General features: G+C 37.5%; 1 protein-coding gene across 1 annotated transcript in view; it reads left to right on the top strand.

The window, feature by feature from the left end:
* Nucleotides 1–16,437: 16,437 nt before the first annotated feature.
* The window catches only part of frem2a (FRAS1 related extracellular matrix 2a), a gene marked incomplete at both ends in the record, with an annotated part of 129,040 nt that continues 121,384 nt past the window's right edge, over nucleotides 16,438–24,093 (top strand). The window contains one exon of the mRNA XM_079803915.1: nucleotides 16,438–21,433. Within this exon, the coding sequence (XP_079660041.1) occupies nucleotides 16,438–21,433 (4,996 nt within the window). The remainder of the gene's footprint in view (nucleotides 21,434–24,093) is intronic.

Here is a 24,093-nt window from a genome sequence, read left to right as displayed (position 1 = left end):
CAAACAGAAGCAAATCCAAAAACACAACAAAAAAATCAAAGCAAATAAAGACAGAAACAAAATAAAAAGCAAAGACAAAAATCAAAGCAAAGAAAAAAATAAACAACAAAAATCAAATAGAAGCAAATCCAAAAACAACAAAAATCTAAGCAATTAAAGACCGAATAAAAAGCAAAGACAAAACAAACTTCAAAGCAAAGACCGAAACAAAATAAACTCCTAAACATAATAATTCTGGTTTGAAAGTAATGATTCAGTTGATTCAGTTATTTATTCTTTGTTTGGTTTGGTTGGATTCTTATATTCCTTATCTGTACTGTAGCATTGTCCTACTTCACATATACCACTAAATTTGCTCTTAAAGCTAGAAAATAGCTAAGGTTTATCATGGAAATTACCTTTAAATTTTCTTGTGCAGTATATTATTTGAGAGGTCATCCTTAGATATGAGATCAGTCTCACCCTTGCACCTCTCTTAATTTCTTATTTCGTATTCTAGTGGTGTCTTGCCCTGCTCTAAATTCTATTAAATGAAATGTCATGTTGACGCAAGTTTGCACCTTCTAAAAGCCCGGCTTCAGTTTCATTTTACACTTGATGTGACAGGAATGACTGAACAGGACATTAGAAGCGGTGGACGGAATCATCCACTTCCAACATGCAAAGAAATGTTTGTGAAAATGTGTTTTTCGTGACTGCATATGATTTGCTATGAAAAAAACTTAGTCGTGCATTTCAATTTCAATCGATCATTACTTGAAATCCAGATGCTAAATGTTTTGCATGACATTTGGCACAAAAAAACAATCTGAAATCCGGCTATCAGCAGTGGTAGAATACATAGTTCCAGTGATGTTTACACATAAACAGCAATGCTAGACAAATAGACTAGGCAATGGAAAAACATCAGGCTATCAACATAACATGGAAACACCTTAAGAAGGTTGGTCATAGATCAGTGTGAGAAGCACATGCAGCTTGAGGCTAATGTCACAGTGAGCGTCTGGGTGTGCTTGAAGGAAATGAAAAGCCTCCGACAGTTCAACTGATGATAAAGCTCTTGGGTAGTAAAATACCTCTGAAGGAATAGGAACATTTGCCTCTGAGAAAGCTAGACATGCACAGACAATAAGATTTCTTTTCTCTTGAACCAGTGCCTGGTGTTGTCCCTGGATTGGATTTCTCTGCATGCTCCTGCACTAGTTAAAAATGTTTTCATCACTTAAAGGGTTAGTTCATCCAAAAATGAAAACTGTGTCATTAATGACTCACCCTCATGTCGTTCCAAACCTGTAAGACCTTCGTTCATCTTCGGAACACAAATGAAGGAGAGCTCTCAGGCCCCTCCATAGACAGCTATTTAATTTAACACTTTCAAAGCCCAGAAAGCTATATAGGAAAGACATTGTTAAAATAGTCAATGTGACTGGTTCAACCTTAATTTTATGAAGCGATGAGGATACTTTTTGTCCGCAAAAACAAACGACTTTATTGAACAATTTCATTCTAGCCCAGACTCCTATGCAGTTTATATAGTAAAAACGCATGCGTCGTGGTGCTCAAGCGAACAGCATCGGCTGCCGTAGAACTCGAAAAGCACTGCAACGTTTACAAAGTAAACTGCATTGGAGTCTGACGCAGGCTAGAACGATATTGTTGAATAAAGTAGTTATTTTTGTTTGTTTTTGCGCACAAAAAGTATCCTCGAGTCGTCACTTCATAAAAATAAGGTTGAACCACTGGAGTCACATGGACTAGGGTAGAGTGGGGGAAAACGCCCCCTTAAAGGATTAGTTCACTTCAAAAGGAAAACGTCCTGATATTTTACTCACCCCCATCTCATCCAAGATGTTCATGTCTTTCTTTCTTCAGTCGAAAATTTTTTTTTTAGTTTTTTTGAGGAAAACATTCCAGGATTTTTCTTCACATAAGGGTTTTCAATTGCAACCAAAATGTTGAAGGTCCAAATCAATGCAGTTTCAAAGCGATTCGATGGGCTTCAGAGGCTCTGCGTGATCCCAGATGAGGAATAGGGTCTTATCTAGCGAAACCATCGGTCATTTAAAAAAAAAGAAAAAATACTATTTAATATACTTTTTAACCTAAATTGTTCATCTTGTGCAGCTCTGTGAGGTGCTGAGGATGACGTAATCACATCGTAAACGTCACACTAGTTGTAGGCGGAAGTACCGCCCCCGTGTTTATAAAGCGCATATGTGAAGACTAATACAAACGCCCTTTAGCAAAAAAAGAAGATGGAGTGTTTTTTGGTAAAGGGAGTTTGTATTAGTCCTCGCACGTTCCCTTGGGGTGGTACTTCCGCCTACATCTAGTGTGACGTTTTCGACATGATTGCTCAATTACTAGCACATCGCAGAGCAAGATTTAGGCTAAAAAGTATATTCATTTAAAAAAAAATAATTAATGACCGATGGTTTTGCTATATAAGACCCTATTCCTCATATGCGATCACGCAGAGCCTCTGGAGCCCATCGAAACGCTTTGAAACTGCTTTGATTTGGACCTTCGATATTTTGGTTGCAATTGAAAACCATGATGTGAAGAAAAATCCTGTAACGTTTTCCTCAAAAAAACATAATTTCTTTTCGACTGAAGAAAGAAAGACATGAACATCTTGGATGAGATGGGGGTGAGTAAAATATCAGGAAATTTTCATTTAGAAGTGAACTAAACCTATAAGGACTGTGTAACTTTTTCTGTGAAACAAAAGTTAAATGTGTCTAGAACAGTTGTCCTAGTTTTCAGTGGCAATTACATAAATTATGAGGCAAGTATGAAAAATGTGCAGAGTTTTCATGTTATTCGATTTTTAACAAAAATTACACCAACAGGGTGCACTCTAAAAAATGCTGGGTTAAAAATAACCCAAGTTGGGTTGAAAATGGACTAACCCAGCGGTTGGGTTAAATGTTTGCTTAAAACAACCCAATCGCTGGGTTAGTCCATTTTCAACCCAACTTGGGTTATTTTTAACCCAGCATTTTTTAGAGTGTGGGGTAAAATGCCCCCACTCTGACAAAGCAATTTGCTTTATAAGTTTACAGCTTAAAATAAAAAAGACAAGCCAAAATAGCAGTAGATAAATATGAATATTATTAATGAACCATTTTGAAAATCAGCCCTTTTGAAAAATATTGTTAGCTGATGCTAACTGGCTGGCTTACTAGCTAGCTGATGTAATGTGAGGTAAATTTTAAATTTAAAGTCCAAATATTTTTATTCAACCACCTAGTTAGATTACATTTGATGGAAAAACAAAGAATTTGATGTTCAGAACATGATAACTACATGCAGTATTTATGATAGGGGGAAGCGATGCCCCCTGGGGACGTTTTACCCCACAGACTATAGGTTTGAAAAAAAAAGTTGTCATTCTGAAAATATAATTATATTTTCCTTAAATAACACATACTCATTAACTACAGGCCTTGCTCTTCTCATATCATGTTCTGCAAAACAACAAGCTTTAAAACACTTTTTTTCGTACTGTTAAAAATGATATCACACAACATGAAATCCGTTTTCTCTCAGGTACGCATGAAAACTTCTACATCATTCTGGTCAAAGTCCATAGCAACAACAAAAACGTATCTTGATTTTATCTAGTGGTTATTTTTGGAAAAACAGGGGGGCATCTTACTCCATCGGAGCGTTTCCCCCCCCACTCTACCCTATTTTAACAATGTTTTTACTGAAAGTGTTAATTAAATAGCTGTCTATGGTGGGGTCAGGGAGCTCTCGAATTTCATCAAAAATATCTTTGTGTCCCGAAGATGAACGAAGGTCTAATGGATTTGGAACGACATGAAGGTGAGTAATTAATGACAGAAATTTCATTTTTGGGTGAACTAACACTTTAATGGGACCGTTAGCAAAGAACATTTTTGTTAGCCGCAGTACCATCTTCAGAACAAAGCACCAGAGAAAGGTTTTAAAAATGCAATTTATGATAATTCAATCAACAAACACAATTAAGCTGGAATCGGATACAAATGAATCTAGAAATATGAAACGGCTGTAAGCTAAAATCCTAAAAACCCATCAAATCCAGCGTTCTAATGATCATCGTTTTGATTTGCTATTGTTTATCAAATGTTACAAGCATTTGAGTTCCTTATAAATGTGTTATTTGATATCGGATTTGAAGAACCACATTTGTGCATGCGTACAAACAGCATGCGAACGCTTATGAAAGCACCATTATGTCACTCTACAGCATGCGGCATATAATTAACCGCCATCCCTCTCTTTCTCACACCACTCCTCCTTGCTTGCTTTCTTCCCATTACTTTGGACAGGAAAAACATGATGTGGCGGCACCAATTATAACAGCCTGTTTTCCTTAGTGGCTGCACAGAGAGCAAAGGCTTGAGGTTGAAAGTTGGCTCTGCAAAGCAAGATTAGAGCGATCAGCCTTCCCACTGCCCACTTTTGTCAGTCTCATTAGTGACCATCTCACTCCGGGCCACTGATGTATTACTGTCCATAAAAGCATTTTGGAAACCACAGATCAAACTGCAATGCAGCTGAAGTACTTTGTCTACAGAAAGATTCAATTATGGTGTGTGTGATTTGCGTGCATGTTTGATTAGTTTGATCCTCTCTGAGCCCCGAGCCAAGAATTCATTTCAGCGTTTAGCTGTTGTTAATATTGTGCATGATTATTGATTAGAAAGTCAAAGGGCCTCATAATAAATCTGACAGAGGCTTGTTGCATGCAGGCAATATACAGAATGCCCTCAGTTGGAGTATTTGAAAATTAAACAGCACCATGTCAAATTAACATATTTAATAAGAATAAGTAAAGCCGCTCATTTTACACACTCAAAAAACTAAACTTTCACTGTTGTTAGTTTCACTCAAACCATCCTTGTTCACATTACTTAAAAACTCATGTAACTGCATGAGCTTAAGTTGTTTCTACTAAAAATGTGTCAGCTTTACTTAAAGGAGTAGTTGACTTTAAAATTAAAATGACCGCATGATTTACTCACCCTCAAGATAGGTGTATATGACTTTCTTCTTTCTGATGAACACAACCAGAGTTATATTAATAAATATCCTGATGTTTCCAAGCTTTATGGCAGTGACGGGGTCCATTGAGTCTGAAGCTCAAAAAAGCACATCCATCATAAACGAAATGCGTAATAATGCGTAAGGTGCTGTGTAATATCACTGCGCCGCTGCACCCATGGTACGGCACAAAGTTATTATTATTACGCAGGAATTAGAGTATAGTTCCTAGCCATATCAGTCTAGAAAATCGCAACTTTTCATTTTCCGTCGGTCTTAGTACACGATGTAACTATACACATCACAACATGTAAATAGGAAAAATGTTGGCGTTATTTTGTCACTTATTGAGCAGTAGGCTAGCTGGAGCCATTTACCTCCAGTCTTTGTGCTAAGCTAGGCTAGCGGTGGGTGCGTCAGACAGAGTTATGGCACGCACGGAGATGAGAATGGTATGTATGGACTCTATCTAACTCTGGGGGATACAGTGAATAAGCTAAAGTCCCAAAAAGTAGGCGTGTTCCTTTAAGTTTTTAGTTATTTGATGCTATAAAAACGGGGATGATTGACGAGGAGAGATCCTTTTTTGGAGAGATTGGAGCTTTAGCTTTTACTTCTACATTTCCACAACTGTTTATTTCACACCGACATAATGAGTCGTTCTGCAGTAAAATGTACTGTACTGTGGGAGTTTTGATATCGCGAATTTACAGCGCAGACGCAGGTCACAAATCAGCGCAAAATGTCAGCGCCATATTTGGACATTGGCGATGCCAAGCCTGCAGCACTCCTCGATCGCCCCCAGTTGGTTGGTCCCAGTATACAGTAGCTCATAACCCCCGCCCCTCCATGTATTCTAATGTGATGTGAGACAAACTAAACAATAAAATTACACTTCAAATAATTTTTTCCCTAAAGATGGTTTCTGTCATTTTAGGCAGTTTTTATCACGCTGATCATTTTGAGTGTTCGTTTTTTAAATACGTTTTGTTTTAGTTAGTTATTTGATGCTATAAAAACGGGAGGTGTGACGTCATAATTGACAGCTGAGATTTAGCGCTTCTCTGAGTGAAGTTGTCACTGAGGCACTAACAGACTTTTTTCTGGATTTTCAGGAGGAGATTGGAGCTTTAGCTTTAATTTCTACATTTCCATACACTCTAAAAATAAGGTTCTATATGGCACCAAAAATGGTGAAGAACCATATTTGGTGCCATATAGAATCTTTTTTTTAGAGTGTAACTGTTTATTTCACTCCAACATAATGATTTGTTCTGCATCTGCAAGAGTGCGGGCGGGCTTTTGATATAGCGCCTCTACTTCCTGCTCTCTACTGCACAAAATCTGTGCAAGATGTCAGCGCCATATCCGGACCTCCGGAGGCTTCCCTTTTCTTCGGAAGCGAATGAAGTCGCGTCGTCCATAATTTTTTTATGGTCTTTGGGCGATGCACAGTAAACAATTCTGTGATTTAGTAATGTGATATTTAGGCTACCTCGATCTTTGTTTTTATTCATTACGTTTCATATCTCAAACTTTTCATTGACACTTTTCACTGTTGTTCCCTTAATAAAAATAAAAATCATTTCAAATCAATGAAAAAAACAAACATTTTCACACTATAAATAATAACATTTATATAAAAAAATTTTTTCAAATAATAAAATGATAAAATGATAATAATAGAAATAATGACATGAATTAATATTTGTATGGTTATACAGAAACTCAAAGAACTACAGAAAACCTATGTCAGACAGGCTCTGTTTATTTGTTTTGACTTGGAAAATCCGATCCAATTTTATGGGTAATTTTAGGTAAATCGGTTCACATATTCCTTCCTATATATCACATTTCTTATTTGAGGTAGCCCTGGGAATGTAATGAAATCTGCTGCAGGCCATTTTAAATGGTCTTTTCTCCCCCATCACGATTTTAAATGTACAGGTCTGACCTTTTCTCACACTGTTATTTCAAAAGCTTAACACAAGCTTTGCTAGATGTTGGAATCTCTCTCAATCGCCACAGTCAGAATCAGTGTAAGGGTCTGACTTGAAAACTCTATTTCGTTCACTCAGCTAGTGAAATCAGAAACCATTAGCCGGATGTGGCATAATCCTTTCTGGTTGAGCACATCTTTGCCTGTGGCCTGTCCTGACATCTCTCCACCCTCCACAGGGCCTGCATTAGATCTCATTTTAGATGATCTGCCTTGAGGAGAAAATCAAGAGACCTTTCACGGACAGGGTCTGAACACGCATGAAAGACAATCGTGTGTCCTCCATTCTTGTTCAAGCTTATTCTTTGATTTACAACCCGACTCTGTTATATCCCTTGGCTTGTTTGACTCAATACTGTAATCAGCTGAGGCATTACTATTCTTTGGATCATCAGTGAAGTCTGGGCATTAAACGATGTAGAATGGTACAACAGTGCCCTCTTCTGGATCATCAACCTTCTTGCATGAGTATTTTGGACATTTGCAATGAAGCCGTAATGATGCCTAATTATAACTTGCTGCCACAGAGCTGATGAGGTCTTTACTTTTCAGCCCCTACAATCAGAACCCTTTATGTAACACTCAATTAATCTCTCAAGCAGGCAACAGTACTGAGAGTTTCCTCTCTCCAGGTTACCTTTGAAAATTAGCTTTGGTGACGCACCGCTGGCTGCCAACAAATGTAGGCCTATTATACCACTGACTCATATGTACTTTCAGACAGTTGAAAAAGAAAAGAAAAAAGATATGAAACCTAACTTTTAACAGTGACCGGAAAGGGCTTAAGATTTGCCCTTGAACTTTGACAGCGGTGATAAGACAAACTCAAACAAACAAGTGCTTGTGTGCAGACAGAGTGCAATACAGAGAATAATATGCAAATGAGATACTAATGAGGGATCTTCTGGTATGTCTGAGGGTGATATGTAAATTTACCATGGAGTGTGACATTTAAAAAGGGTAACACTTTATTAATTAAGCTAATTACACCCCAGCACATCACACACACACACACATACACACCAGCTGCACTAATACAAAGAATTAGCCTATATGTCAACATGTGTAACATGCAAACCTTCTAGTGATTTCTAAAGTTTTGTCATAGCTTCTGTTAAATTGTTATGTATTCAGCAAACAAATGATTTAATGAAAATAAATTCAACAAAACAAAGAAATTCAGTAATAAAAAGGTTTTTGACATTTTCCTTTAAAGAGGAATAATAAGAAGCCAATCATATAAATGCCTATGTTGAATCAACAAGCTATTTCATCATTTTTACCTTTTATGTCATAATTTTGACGTTTTATGGCATGATTATGAATTTGTCATAATTATAATTGAGTTTTCTTATGCAGCTGAAAAGGGCTTCCATTCTTCCATTATGCTAATTATGTCTAAGCATTTCATAAGTGTGGCTTTTTATCTTATAATTTCAACATTTATGCCATAATTATGACTTTTTTAATTTCACAATTCAGACTTTTGTCTCATAATCATGACTGATATGTCATAATTATGATTTACAAAAGCAAGTTTTTTTCATGTTATGTGGCAGAAATGGGCTTCAATACAAAAATGTATGATGCTATGCTATTTATAACTTAGCATCTCAGGTTTAACTTTTTTTATTACAATTACTTTTTAGGTCACAATTATGAATTCAGTGTCGTAATTGTGACTTTTCATCCTATAATTTTGACATTTTTATGTAATAATTACGTTTTTTTAATCTCTCAATTTCATTGTGATTTTTATGTCATAATTATCATTTACCAATGATTTTTGGTCTTTTTCTATTGTTGCAGAAATATAGGCTTACACTGCAAAAGATTATATGATAAGTAAGTTATGCCAACATATGTTTTTACATTGCTAGTTTAACTCATCAAAATAAGCTAAGCAATTTTACACCTTTTTTTGTAAGTTATACAAGATTCAACTAATTTTCTTAAGTCAGTTTAACGCAATTTAAGTTAAAATGACTTAAACATCCAAGTTGATTACTTAAAAATTTAAGGAAGCAACTTTTTTTACAGTGTATATCATTTTATTTTAATGATAATCTTTCATTATTTTTATTGTCAGATGCTGCCAATTTATAACAGCTGGAATGGGAATTTTATTAGAAGGAGAAAACGGCAACTGTTATACCTCAGAGCAACGTCTGGTCTGACTCAAGCCCAGCGGCACCAGCACAGCAGTTGTTACTCAATGATTGTCATTTAGCTCTGAACAGAGTTCTAATTTAAACCTAGAGCTTTAGAGGTGGTAACACTTCCCCCCACCTGCTGCTGTTCTCAGGTCTTTAGAGTGAGAGTTGCTGAAAAGCTGGACTAAGAAATATTTACCTATCCTTCAAGCATCTGTAACAGAAATGGCAACAGTACTCAAGAGGAACAATTGACCTTTCAGGAAATACATTGTAAAGTTCTGATACTCTCTCACAAATCCCTTAGATGATGTTTTACTCTTTTGCAAGGTACAAAGATGCACTGATGACTTTAACAAGATGTATTTTTAACTGTGGTGTAGCTACAGTAAATCCACTGAGGGAGACAAAACCAAGAAAATTAAAAAAAATTTGCAGTGCCAAGACTCTTTTCTTTTCTTCAGGATCATGGGCAACCTACATCCCCTAATATTCTTATCTGAGATAAAGTGAGATAAACTAAGTTTGTGAAGAACCTCATCATGTTATCCAGCATAATTAAAAAATGATCTGCACAAGAAAATCACTTTAGTGACTGAGAAATTGTTATTTTTCAAAGTTGTTATGTCCAGTTTTAAACTCTTTTTGATTCATGGCTCATTCAGGGAGACTGTCTGACCGGTGGGCCTTTTTCATTTTGTTTAGGTGGTATTTTCATATACAACAACATACTATTTGGCATTGTAATTCTGAACATTTCTCAGTCGGCAGTCACGCTAAATGACAGACTGTCACCACAGGAGAACAGATGAAACCTGAGAAAGGATGTTCAACAGCCTTATTTCTCACATGCCGAGTGTATGAAAGAAGAAAAAAAAGCACTACAAATCCTATAGGATATCAAGTACATAGATAAACAGATGTTTTTGTCATTAATTGTTGTGTGCTTTATATCAATGGAGAGAAAGTAGATAATCTTATTTCTCTCTTATTGCGAGTTAGTGAAAGAGTATAAATATCTTGGCAGCATTGCTGATGATACATTATATTTTGGCTCTCACATAACTAAGTTAAAGAAAAAATTAAAGATAATGCTTGGGTTTCATTATAGAAACAAGTTTGTTTTTCATTTAATGTAAGAAAGAGGTTAGTTTCTGCTCCTTTTTTTCCTGTACTTTATAACAGTGATGTGGTGTATCAATTTGCTTCTTCTCATCATCTCTCTTCCTCGGATGCCGTTTATCATAATGCTCTAAGATTTATATCAGATTGTAAACCTTTAAAGGATTAGTTCACACCCAAAATGAAAATTTCCTGATAATTTACTCACCCCCATCCCATCCAAGATGTTCATGTCTTTCTTTCTTCAGTTGAAAAGAGATGAAGTATTTTGAAGAAAACATTCCAGGGTTTTTCATCACATAATAGTTTTCAGTTGCAACCAAAATCCTGAAGGTCCAAATCAATGCAGTTTCAAAGCGCTTCGATGGGCTCCAGAGACTCTTCACGATCCCTGACAAGGAATAGGGTCTTATCTAGAGAAACCATCGGTCATTTAAAAAAAAAATTAAAATGAATATACTTTTTAACCTAAATTGTTCATCTTGTGCAGCTCTGCGAGGTGCTGAGGATGACATAATCACGTCGGAACGGTTAGAAGTACCGCCCCCATGCAGAGGTGGACAAAGTATACAACTCCATTACTTGAGTAAAAGTAAAAGTATCACTGGTCAAATATTACTCCGTTACAAGTGAAAGTAAGATAATACGATTTTTACTTAAGTAAAAGTACAGAAGTACTTGTTTTTAAAATTACTTAAGTATCAAAAGTCAATTTCTTTTTTATGTCAATGCATTATTTAATTTGTATGAATGCACACTGTCATCAGGGTGGTTTAAGCCAGTCAGAGATGCTCCATCCGACATGCTAGCATACGACTACCTTAAAGTCATTTCATTACTTGTATAAGCTCTTTACAAAGTAAAGTTTACTTTAAGGTCGAATGCACGGATCCAATACACTGATACATATCCGATATTCTACCAACTGTTTACGTTCGCTTAAGACAAGATCGACTTTTTTTACATGAATACCAAAAATTGACATTTTTTACATAATTTTGTGCATATTTGTCAGTTCAATTGCGAAAAGACACGAATTCAGTACTTGTGCGCTGTCTGAGAGGCAGCTTTCTGTGTGCGCACAGAGAACCGAACTGAACTGAGCTTTTTCAGATTTATCCATATGTCTGCTCTTCTCTTTCTCCCAGACGTTTACATTTTTGAACATTTTATGAGACATGCATCAAGTTTATGCCAACTAAACTAATCTTTAATCTTTTTAGAAGATTAAACAAAACTGAAACATACTGTCATGGGTGCACACACTGTGCCGAGGAACCATCTTCTTCCACTTTGCTATAAACTGATCAGTGTTCATGAAATGTTGGGAAACTTCACATGACCCTATACGAGAGTGATTACTGATAGGCTGTCAGCAAAAAAACCCCACAAAAAACCAACTTGTTAAAGAAGAAAATCATCCACTGACTTTCAAAACTGCTACAGAAATGACTTTCGTCTTCGAGGACCTTGATAGAAATGTAGTGGAGTAAAAAGTACGATATTTGTCTTTCAAATGTAGTGAAGTTAAAGTCAAAAGTTTCCAGAAAAAATAATACTCAAGTAAAGTACAGATACTCATAAAGTGTACTTAAAGTCCCAGTGAACCGGAAGTTGCAACTGATTTTATTTCAGTGCTGTGACGTATTTCCAAGTGAAACGGAATATTGAATAGAGGGCAGGGTTTCACTTCAGCGCTCCTCCTCCCCATCTCTTGCTCATAGCAGACTAACGGTTGGAGGGGAGTGGTTAAGGATATTCAGACCCAAGCCGGCGCATAGTCGTCATCGCAAAGGGAACGCCATTCAAGACCGGAAGTTACTTTTCAGATTTTGATTAAAGATTACCACGGCAAACAATTTTTTTATGTGTATTAACTAGCACGGATTAATTGTTAACCCTAAGACCTGTAATGTGGGCTAACAAAGTAAATAAGACCGATTTTGATTTCATGAGGACTTTAAGTACAGTACTCAAGTAAATGTACTTAGTTACTGTCCACCTCTGCCCCCGTGTTTACGAAGCGCTCGTGTGAAGACTAATACAAACGCTCTTTAGCAAAAACACTCAATTTTCATATTCAAAATTAGGAAGTTTTACCCTTTATTTGCTAAAGGGCGTTTGTATTAGTCTTCGCACAAGCTCTTTGTAAACACCGGGGCGGTACTTCTGCCTATGTCTAGCGTGACCTTTCCGACGTGATATTCATTTTAAAACATTTTTTTAAAATGACCGATCATTTTCGCTAGATAAGACCCTCATCTAGGATCAAGCAGAGCCTCTCGGATCCATCGAAGCGCTTTGGAACTGCATTGATTTGGACCTTCAGCATTTTGGTTGCAACTGAAAACTATTATATGATGAAAAACCCTGGAACGTTTTCTTCAAAATACTTAATTTCTTTTCGACTGAAGAAAGAAAGACATGAACATCTTGGATGAGATGGGGTAAATTATCAGGAAATTTTCATTTTGGGGTGAACTAATCCTTTTAAAAAAAAAAGGTTCTATATGGCACCAAAAATGGTTCTTGGCTCGTAATCATAGGAGAACCTTTTTAAGTAAATTTTTTTAAGCACCACTAACTAAGGTGCTATATAGCACCGCTACCATATACAGAACATTTTAAGATATGATGCTAAATAGCTTCAAAAGTGGTTCCTCTATGATAACGATGAAGAACCATTTTTGGTGCCATATAGAACCTTTTTTTCAGAGTATAGCTTGGCCTTCTCTGTCCATTAGAAGGAAAATGCACTGGTATCTAATTATTTATAAAACTATTCTGGGGTTGTTGCCTTCATATCTAGGTTGTCTTATTCAACAGAAAAGTGTTGGGAAATATTCCCCTCTGTCTCAAAACTTATAAAAAAGGACTTTTGCGTATGCAGCACCGTTTGATTGGAATCTACTCCAAATGAAATTGAAATGACAAACTGGTGTCTATGGAACATTTTAAATCTATTATTCGGTCACTTGAAGAAGACTCAATGATGTGCAATAGTTTTTAAGTGTTTTAAAAATGGTTTTGTTTTGTACGTTTGTGATTGTATTTGCTGCCCATTCTTGGCCAGGACACTCCTGTGAAAGAGATTTTTCATCTCAGAGAGATTATCCCATGGTTAAATAAAGGTCAATACAAAAAATAAAACGGACAGCTCAAGCCTTGATTGTGTCATTTTTAATACCTTAAAATCCTTATCATACAAACATCAGTTTTAAGCCCTCACACATTTTTGTTTTTCTTTGTTGTTTCAAAGTTCCGCTGTTTCGCCCCAATACTTTTCAATACTTTTGGTCCCTTTGGACAAAGTTTGTTGTATCCTTGATCACAGAGATTAGAGGTCTGATTGATTCTGTCTACCTCCACCAATAAAGTGGACATATTTTCCCAGAGCTACATTCAGACGAAAAATTTAATTGAAAAACTGAGATGGGGAGAGAAAATACCAAGACTCTAACTCAGTCAAGCCATCAGGAGTTTTTATGGTGTCTGAACAGATGATTGATTACAGGTTTGGAGGTTTGTGGGAAACAGTCATTCTCAGGGAGCACACGTGAAAAAAACACTGACTGTAGTCTTTCATACTGTAATTATAAAACACATGTGTCCCAACAAACTTCTGAAGACTCTCTCCTGTCCTCTCCCTCGTGCATTTTTTCTTTAACTGAAGACGGAACCATTAATGTGTCATGCCCCAAAAACATCTCATAAACTGTAGAGAAGACAGCAATTTAAAAATAAATATATCATTTTTCTTCTTATCTCATGAGACAACACACAATACAAATATTTTGGTATAAGAAAACAAAATATATCCCAAATGTAATATTTAGATTAAGAAAGACCTGATCGTAATTTCAAATTTAATACCAAAAGGAATGTTATTGCCCCCCTTAATAGCACAATATTATCACATTTATTTCACATAAGAGTTGACTATATACACCGATTCCTAATATTGTGTCTTGGTCTCCCTTTTGCTGCCAAAACAGCCCTTTTTGCTTTGTGACAGGACGCATTATCCAGATGAAAGAGGCCACAACCACCAGGGAATACCGTTTCCATGAAAGGGTGTACATGGTCTGCAACAATGATTAGGTAGGTGGTACGTGTCAAAGTAACATCCACATGGATGGCAGGACCCACGGTTTCCCAGCAGAACATTGCCCAAAGCATCACCTATTCACTTCACCTGTCACCTGACACTTCTGCCTGATGAGTGTATTAAATCAATAATATTTAATACAATGTAGTTTTTCGTTATTATTTTATCTGTCAGAGATAACATGTGTTTAAAGCAGAAGTCTAAGTGCTATATTATTCGAAATGGGTTACATTTGTACTAAATCAACTGAAGTCAAAAATGTCTTTAATCTAGATAATGTTCATTACATATTTTAAATATTCAATACTTCAGTTCAGTCATACAATTTTTATTTCATTGCTAATGGCACAATTGCCTCGACCTTATATAGCTAAGATAAGATTAAGTCTTTTATGGCTCCCAGTGACAGACAGTGTGAGTATGTGACGCTTATATTAACTCTGTATCCTGGGGGTTACAGATATTTGAGAGGCTGAAGGAAGGATCCGTGAGTGAGTGGGCCTAATATCTGAGTAAAATATTAAAAAGGGTCCCCAAGGCAGGTCAAAACTCTTAACTGTAGATCTGACTTTAAGGTAAATGTTGTATTTTTATTCATTTGTCATAGTTTTTCAATCCAAAGCAATTACACTTCATTCAGGGGTCACATATTATCCATTTATACATTCCTTGGGAATCGAAGCTTTGCGTTGCTCATACTAAGTTTCACTGTTTGAGCGACATGGGAAATAAAAACTGTATTATTGAAAAAGCCATATTTGATCGTGATTGTGTGTTGCCAAAATGAAAATAATTTTGTATTTTATGTATAAAAAGAATGAACAATTAAGTACTGGATATCCAAGAAAAGAAACAGCATATGGCTACATATATAGAAATAGATATGACAGTGATAACTTTACTGACACTTTAGTTTATCTAACTGAACTATCAGTGACAGTCAAATATCCAAGAAAAGAATATAGTAGCATATAGACATATATAGCTTAAATTATGTTTTGTTTTGTTTAACAAAATGATATAAACAGAATAAATCACTTTAGTTTATCTGACTGAAGAAATTTATAGTTTGTACCCAGACGCGCTGTAGCAACTCATAATGTAATAACTGCAGTATCTAAAGTATACTAAAGTATCACGTTGTTATTATTATTATTATAAAATGTTCAAAATGTAATAATTTTCTCAAAATGTAATACAATCTTGAGCTCATAATGTAATAACAATTTTACAATATGAGAAAATTTCACACATATGTCAATTTCATTAATGTAATAGTTTAAAAAAAATAAAAAATATTAGTATTCCCTTGCAGTAGCCTACATTTTTTTTTAAAATTCTAATGCCAGTCTTAAACTACCTGAGAAATGCAACATTTAAATATTCATACAATTATTATTATATGTTTAATAAACATAAAGGATTGGTATTCACATTTTAAAAACACCATTGCTTTGTTTATTATTATTATTAATAATAATAATAGTTTAAGACTTTGATTTTTATTTTTTTAAATGTACTGTTGTTTTAAAAACTATTACTATAATGAAAATATGACATGTTTTTGGTGAGTTTATAATGTAATACATTTCTCATAATGTAATCATTTTTATTACATTATGAGCTCAAGATCTTATTACATTTTGAGACAATTATTACATGATGATGAACGTTGTATTACAATAATAATGTAATACTTATTATTATACTTATAACATTGCCAGTCAAATCCTGTGAGAATTCCACCTGCGAACGTGGGAATGCAACTCTCCATCCAATAGAATGAGGCTATGGGCGTGTCCTTCTGCTGCCATCCATGCACAAGTTAAAACTGAGCTCGCTCTGAGTCTGTGGGAATGCCGCGCGAGCATCCTGGCGCGCGTGTGGGATTCCTGAACTTTCTGTGTTTGTCTCCCGTTCCCTCGTGGATGTAACCACAACAGCGGAAAAACCAACCGAGCACTATTTGGATATTTAAATCACTCAAGAACATCCCGTGGCTGTTTGCATTCGCCTTCAGCATGGAACTTTACAGCTTTCTCATTCTATTGTTTTCACTGACAGGTAGCTCAGCGCGAGGAGTTGAAACACACGGACTGTCGTACGCGTACACGCCAGAACTCTCCGAGGACGCGATACTGGTGGCGAACAACGGCATACACGTGCCTTTCGGGAGATCTGTTTACATCGATCCCATCAACGACTTGGTCATTGAAGTTCAGCCTGGAGACAGGTGCAGTATTACCGTTCTGGATAACGACCCGCTGTCTCAGAGACCGGGACATGTGTCTCCTAAAAAGTTCCCGTGCGAATTTGGTCCTAACGATGTGAGATACTCTCATTTCGGTTCTAGGAGCCCTGCGGGTGACAGGGTGAAGCTGCAACTCAGGTATGACACTCAGACTGAAACTATTATCATCCCCTTTATGCTGGAAGTTGAGGTTGTTTTCACACAATTGGAGATTGTTACTAAGAACATCCCTCTTGTTGTTGATAAACTGCGTGGTACTAGTAATCCTATTGGCAGGAAGGTTTTAGACTTCACCTATGATAAAGACTCTGAACAATGCGAGGTGACATCGCTGGCTGCCACCAGTGTTCTTCCTAGATATGGGAAAGTGGTTGATGAGAGCAAGCTGGAGAAAATGATGGACTGTGACCTGTTTCTCAAATCAAATATCCGCTATGAGCACACGTCTTCCCAGAAGTCACCTAATAAGGATTACATCCCAATGGTCGTGGAGTTACGGAGCAAAGAAAATAATTTACTGAAAGAAGAGTTTTTCCATGTGATGATCCGGATCAAAGAGGGCGAGGAAAACACCCCCCCCAGGCCGAGTTTTGTGTCTATGATGATGATGGAAGTCGATCAGTTTGTTATGACGGCGCTGACTCCGGATATGTTGGCTGCGGAGGACACGGAATCTAATCCTGATGATCTAATTTTCAACATCACTTCTCCTCTGTCCTTTGAGGAGGGTTATATTGTGAGTACAGATGATAGGAATTTACCTATCACATCCTTTTATCAAAGGGATCTGAGAGATCTGAAAATAGCCTACAAACCTCCCTCTCTGGACTCGGATACCGAGAGGATCTTTCAAATAGAGTTTGAGGTCATAGACACAGATGGTGGCATTTCTGATCCTTTTGCTTTCATGATTGTCGTGAAGCCCATGAATACATTAGCGCCAGTGGTCACTAAGAATACCGGCCAGCTGTTATATGAAGGCCAGTCTAGGTCTTTGTTCACTCAGAATAATTTAGAAATCAGTGATGAAGACAACCTGGACAGTGTGAAGATAACGGTGGTTGATGGGCTGCGCCACGGTGTCTTAACTGTTCTGGGCTCCAGCAGGAAGTATTTCACCCCAGCTGACCTGGAGGTGGGCATTGTGGTTTACCAGCATGACGGTAGTGACACATACAGTGATAATATAATATTCAGAATGTCAGATGGCAAGAATGAAGTCGAGTTTTTGTTCCCCATCACAATTGTTCCCACAGACGATGAGCCGCCCATCATAAATGCAAACACGGGGCTGATTTTATTCAAAAATCAGATGGTGCCCATTTCTCAGCTTATGCTCAGTGCAGCAGATATCGACTCTGAAGATTCCACTATTACATTTACAATCGAGCCCCCCCTTTCTGCTATTGGTGAGGTTGTGCTGAGGCAATCTGAAGCACCTGAGGACCCGTCATCCTGGAAATTTAATGCAGAAGATGGTGTTTATGAGAAAGTAGTGACACAGTGGCTGCAGAAAGACATTACAGATGAAAAGCTGTTCTATAGGCATACAGGCCCACACATCACAGAGACAATTACTGATCAGTTTGTTTTCAAAGTACAGGATGATGCTGACCCTCCAAACCAATCTAGTGAGAATTCATTTATTATTAAAATTTTACCTATCGATGATATTCCACCCGTGCTGTTCCCAGGCACTACTTTGCAGATGACAGTACATGAGTACCAGCTGACTCATTTCAGCAAGAATGTTCTTCGTTACACAGACTTGGACTCTGAGGACCGTGACCTGAAATATACAATAACTCGACCACCAACTGACATGGACGAGAATAGTCCCATTAAATTTGGGTCTGTTGTTTTAACTGACAGCTCCGGTTCTGACATAACAGAATTTACCCAAGCGCAAATCAACCATCATAAGATTTCCTACAGTCCACCAGACCTTGAGCTCGGCATTATACCTCATGTGGTGCAGTTCCATTTCACAGTAGAGGACACTGCTGGAAACGGCGCTGATGGAGTTTTTACAATTTTTCTGCAGCCTGTAAACAACAAACCCCCACAGATAACGAACACTGGATTCACAGTCCTTGAGAGAGGGGTGCATGTCATCACGAGTGCCGAACTTGACGCGAATGACCTTGACACCGACAGTAAACTAATTTCATTCACGCTAAGTAAAACCCCACAACACGGCCATGTTCAACATATATTTACTGATTTAAAACAAGGGAGTCGTTTCAATTTGACAGATATCTCTGATGGCAGAGTATCTTATGTCCACAACGGAGATGAAATGACTAGCGACTCTTTTAAACTCGATGTTAGTGATGGTGTTCATGTGGTAACGATCACCGTGAAGGTAGCGGTAAAGCTTATTGATGATAAGACACCGACGCTCAGGCTCAAAACGGGCACCTTCGGCTCTCGCTTGGACGTGCTGGAAAACGGTGCCACCGAAATTACCACTAATGTCATCCAGGGAAAAGATGAGGACACTGATGACTTGAGGTTGACGTTCATTGTGGAAGAAGCCCCTAAGTTTGGAGAACTTCTGGTGAGTGGAGTTTCCTCAAGCAGATTCACCCAAGCTGATATCATCAATGGTCTGGTTGTGTATGCTCACACCAGCGGTGAGATCGGTCTTACTTCCATAGAAGACTTTTTCAACCTGACCCTCTCTGACATGTCTGATGAGTGGAATGTAGGGGGTAACCGAGTAAACGGAGTCCGTGTGCACGTCACCATTCTCCCTGTAGATAACCAGACTCCAGAGGTCACAGTTGGCAATACCTTTAACGTATTCGAGGGGGACAAAAACACAATCGATAGGCATCAGATAAGGGTTGAGGATGCCGACACTCCAATTGAGGACATCCTGTGCACCATCATTGTTCAGCCCACATCAGGATATGTGGAGAACATCTCTCCAGCACCAGGCTCTGAAAAGTCACGGTCAGGATTGGCAGTGAGTGCTTTTACCATCAGAGATATGAATGAAGGTCATATTCATTATGTCCAAAGCATACATAAAGGAGTTGAGCCGGTGGAGGACAGGTTCACGTTCAGATGTTCAGATGGTGTGAATTTTTCCGAGAGGCAGTTCTTTCCCATTGTCATTATTCCCACCAATGATGAAAAACCAGAGATATTTATGCGAGAGTTTGTCGTAATGGAGGGCATGAATGTTATCATTGACACGCCACTCTTGAATGGCGTTGATGCTGATGTTCCTGCGGAAGAGTTGACATTTATCATCACCAAACCCCCAGATCATGGGTTCATCCTCAATCAGCTTCCTAGTGGCTCCGTCCAAATCACCAACTTCACCCTGGAACAAATCAAGGAAGCCTCTAGCATAATTTATGAACATGATGATTCTGAAACCACTGAAGACAAGTTTGATGTTCTTCTTACAGATGGGAAACATTTAGTTGAAGGCACCATAATGATCATGATTATCCCTGTGGATGATGAAACACCAAGGCTTGCCATTAATGATGGACTTGAAATCGAGATTGGCGAGACAAAAGAGATAAACAGTAAAGTCCTAAAGGCCACCGATCTGGACTCAGATGATGATTTCCTTACCTTCATTGTTCGCTATGGCCCCGGTCAGGGCTTCCTTCACAGAAAATCAGGATATGTGGAGAAAAGATCTGCCAAAGCTCTGGAGAACATAACAATTGGCATGAACTTTACACAAAACGAGGTGAACAAGGGTCTCATTTTGTACACTCACAATGGACAGGAAGGCATTCGTGACCTTGTCAAGTTTGACGTCACCGATGGCATCAATCCTCTAATTGACAGATATTTCTATATTACCGTGGGCAGCATTGACATGGTGTTTCCTGATGTCATCAGTAAGGGGGTGTCTCTTAAAGAAGGTGGCAAAGTGACGCTCACTACAAACCTACTCAGCACTAGCGATCTCAACAGCCCTGATGAGAACTTAGTCTTCACCATCACAAGAGCCCCGGTGAGAGGGCATTTGGAAATCACAGATACACCAGGTATGCCTATTGTGTCCTTCACCCAGTTACAGCTGGCCGGGAGCAAGATTTACTACATCCATACTGCCGGCGATGAAGTCAAGATGGACAGCTTTGAGTTTGAGGTGACCGATGGCTACAACCCTGTGTTCCGCACATTCCGTGTTTCAATTGTTGATGTTGACAATAAAAAGCCAGTGCTGACCATTCATGACCTTCTAGTGACTGAGGGACAGACCAAACTTATTACGCCCTTTGAGTTGACCGTTGAAGACCAAGACACAGCCGAGCACCTACTGAAGTTCACAGTCACCCAACTGCCCATTCACGGCAAACTGCTCTTCAACAACAGCCGACCAGTGACTTTGTTCACAAAGCAGGACCTGAATGAGAATATGATCAGCTACAAGCATGATGGCACTGAGTCGGACAAGGACAGCTTTTCTTTTACAGTCACTGATGGAACCCATTCAGATTTTTTTGTATTCCCTGATACAATTTTTGAGACCCAAAGGCCTCAGACTATGACGATCACCATTGTGTCTGTGGACAACGGTGTGCCTCAGATAGTGGTTAACAAAGGTGCACCGACTTTAAAGGTCTTGTCTGCAGGAAGCATCGGTTATCAGATCACAAGCAAAGTCCTGAAGGCAATGGACAGAGACAGCAGCCCTGATGCTTTGGTTTTTCACATCACCGCACAGCCAGAGCATGGCTACCTGATTAGCCTGGACAGAGGGAATGACTCCATCAACACCTTCACACAAGGTAATGTATCATCAGCACAGAAATGTTCTTATCCCCATTGATTTGGGTTGTGTGGAATCTTATTAAATGCTAAAACTGTAAAGTAATGCTCTTTGGAACTGTATTTTGAAGATAAACATGCAAGAATTGTCTTCAAACGCTATGTACCCATCATGTTCAGGACAGGTTCTCTGCACTTATTAATACTTGAAATAATATAGTTCCATCTTGACACTTTGCCCTTTGCCAAGAGCACAGGCTGTAGTATGTGTCTGTCTCTTAGCCTTCGGCTTTAATTCTTGATGAGACAACTAGAGCGTTCACACATCTCCTTTCAATTATTAAGTTCTCATACTTTTGCCTTCTAACATCCCTGTAGTGACTATTTTTCGGAAAAGGAGTTACTGGTTGGTGGCAAACCACATTTTAAATAGAGTTAAAGGTGAAGTGTGTGATTTCTGTGGCGCTAGCCATAACAAAAAGAATTGCAATCTTAATTTTTTGAGCATCTTGGCTGGGCCGTACATAACAACTGTGGCTCAACCAGTGGCATGAGTTTGGGGTAGGGATGTTAATGATTAATCGGCGATCGATTAATTGTCGATAATACATTTAATCGATAAAACCTATCGATCATCGATTAATCAGGGTCATGTGCGTGCGTGCTGCTCAACCGCAAAACATGTAAATCAGACACGAGGAATAATGATGCGAGCGCGCCGGAGCTCTGTTTTGGACCATTTTACAGCTAGAGTTAAACCTTCATCTTGACTACAAGTTTGCATGTGCATTCGCAGCCTTTTGCTTTGTGCAAATGTAAGTTGTAGTATTGTGTTTATTTTGTGTGGGCCTATCTATAGCTGATTTTTTAAATCTCATATAGGATGCATCTGGTTAAGAATTAATTTTGTCTGCGTTTGCACACCCTGTCATGCGGTCGGCTATAAGCAGGGCCGTGCAGAGAGTTCTTCAGGGGCAGGGGCTCAAATGTAAAAAAGGGGCATATATATATATATATATATATATATATATATATATATATATATATATATATATATATATATATATATATATATAAATATATATAAATATATATAAATATATATATATATATATATATATATATATATATATATATATATATATATATATATATATATATATATATTTATATATATTTATATATATTTATATATATATATATATATATATATATATATATATATATATATATATATATATATATATATATATATATATATATATCCTTATGCTCATCAAGCCTGCATTTATTTAATCAAAAATACAGAAAAAACAGTATCCTAATATTGTGAAATATTATTACATTATGTTCTTTTTAACTTTTTATCAATCAAAGAATCTTGAAAAGAGTATCACAGTTTCCATCATTGACATTAAATCCTCATATTAGAATGATTTCTGAATGATCATGTGACACTGAAGAGTGGAGTAATGATGCTGAAAATCCAGCTGTAATCACAGGAATAAATTATATTTTAAATTATTTTAAAATAGAAAACCATTATTTTAGTAATATTTCACAATATTGCTGTTTTTTATTAAATAAATGCAGGCTTGATGAACATAAGAGACTTATAATGCTGCATAATATTCAAAAATGGTAAGTTAATATAATAAAGTCCTTTCACGTCACCATTTCTCCAGCCTACACTTCAAATAATAGGCCTGTAGGTGCCGGCGGCACTTGGGTTTTGTTAACTTTGATAGTTTCATGAAATAGTAAACGGTGTATCAATATACATAAATACAAGTGAATTTAACACTACTTACCATTAATGCGACTTTTGCTGCTGTGGTTTTGTGCAGGGATTCGTTTGTTGTCAGTTAAAATCCATTTAGTTAGTGATGGAATTTAAAATATGACACAAACCACAGGAAATCGTTCCACAAACGTTAGTTAGTCTGTCCATGTAATTTTCAACCGATTTATGAATAAGAAAAGAAAATTACCGCTCCACTTTACATCGGCCAATGGAATTTGAACTTGCTTTGCCAGATCACGATTGGTTGGTGTAACATATGACAAACGGGCATTGGTGAATTGTGTAATACTTATATAATATATAGATTTGTAATTAAATCAACACATTAGCTCTGATTATGGATGAAAAAAAAAATATTGGTTTACTTTTTTCCCGTAAGGCCACACACTCTCTGAAAGGACCATATTTGGCTCGAGAGCCGTTTCCGAGCAGTGGAAAATCAGCTGTCAATCAAAACGCACGCAACCCATAGCAACGCGTTATGGCAACGCCTCAACAGAAATTGTCCGACTTTTGAGCCGTTTGTTACTATTGTATACATTGTCATGTTATTATAATCACATTTATTTAGTTTTATTGACCACGATATTATCATTGATATTTGTCTGAGAGGGGCACTTTTGATTCATTTTGAAAAAGGGCAGGGGCTCGAGCACCCAAAGCCCCCCCCTCTGCACGTGCCTGGCTATAAGCCACTGCTGTAGACGCATATGCAGTATTGAGGATAACGATTAATCGATTAATTAATCGTTAATTTAAACGTTGATCGATCCTGGAAATTTTTGTAAATTGACATCCCTAGTTTGGGGCCTGGCTACCTGTTAACGGAACAATGGTACATGGGCCCATTACACACTCTTTAACTGGCTATTTAAA

This window comes from Gobio gobio, assembly GCF_949357685.1.
Source record: "Gobio gobio genome assembly, chromosome: 22".
Lineage (NCBI taxonomy): Eukaryota > Metazoa > Chordata > Actinopteri > Cypriniformes > Gobionidae > Gobio > Gobio gobio.
This window is presented reverse-complemented; position numbering and strand designations above follow the sequence as displayed.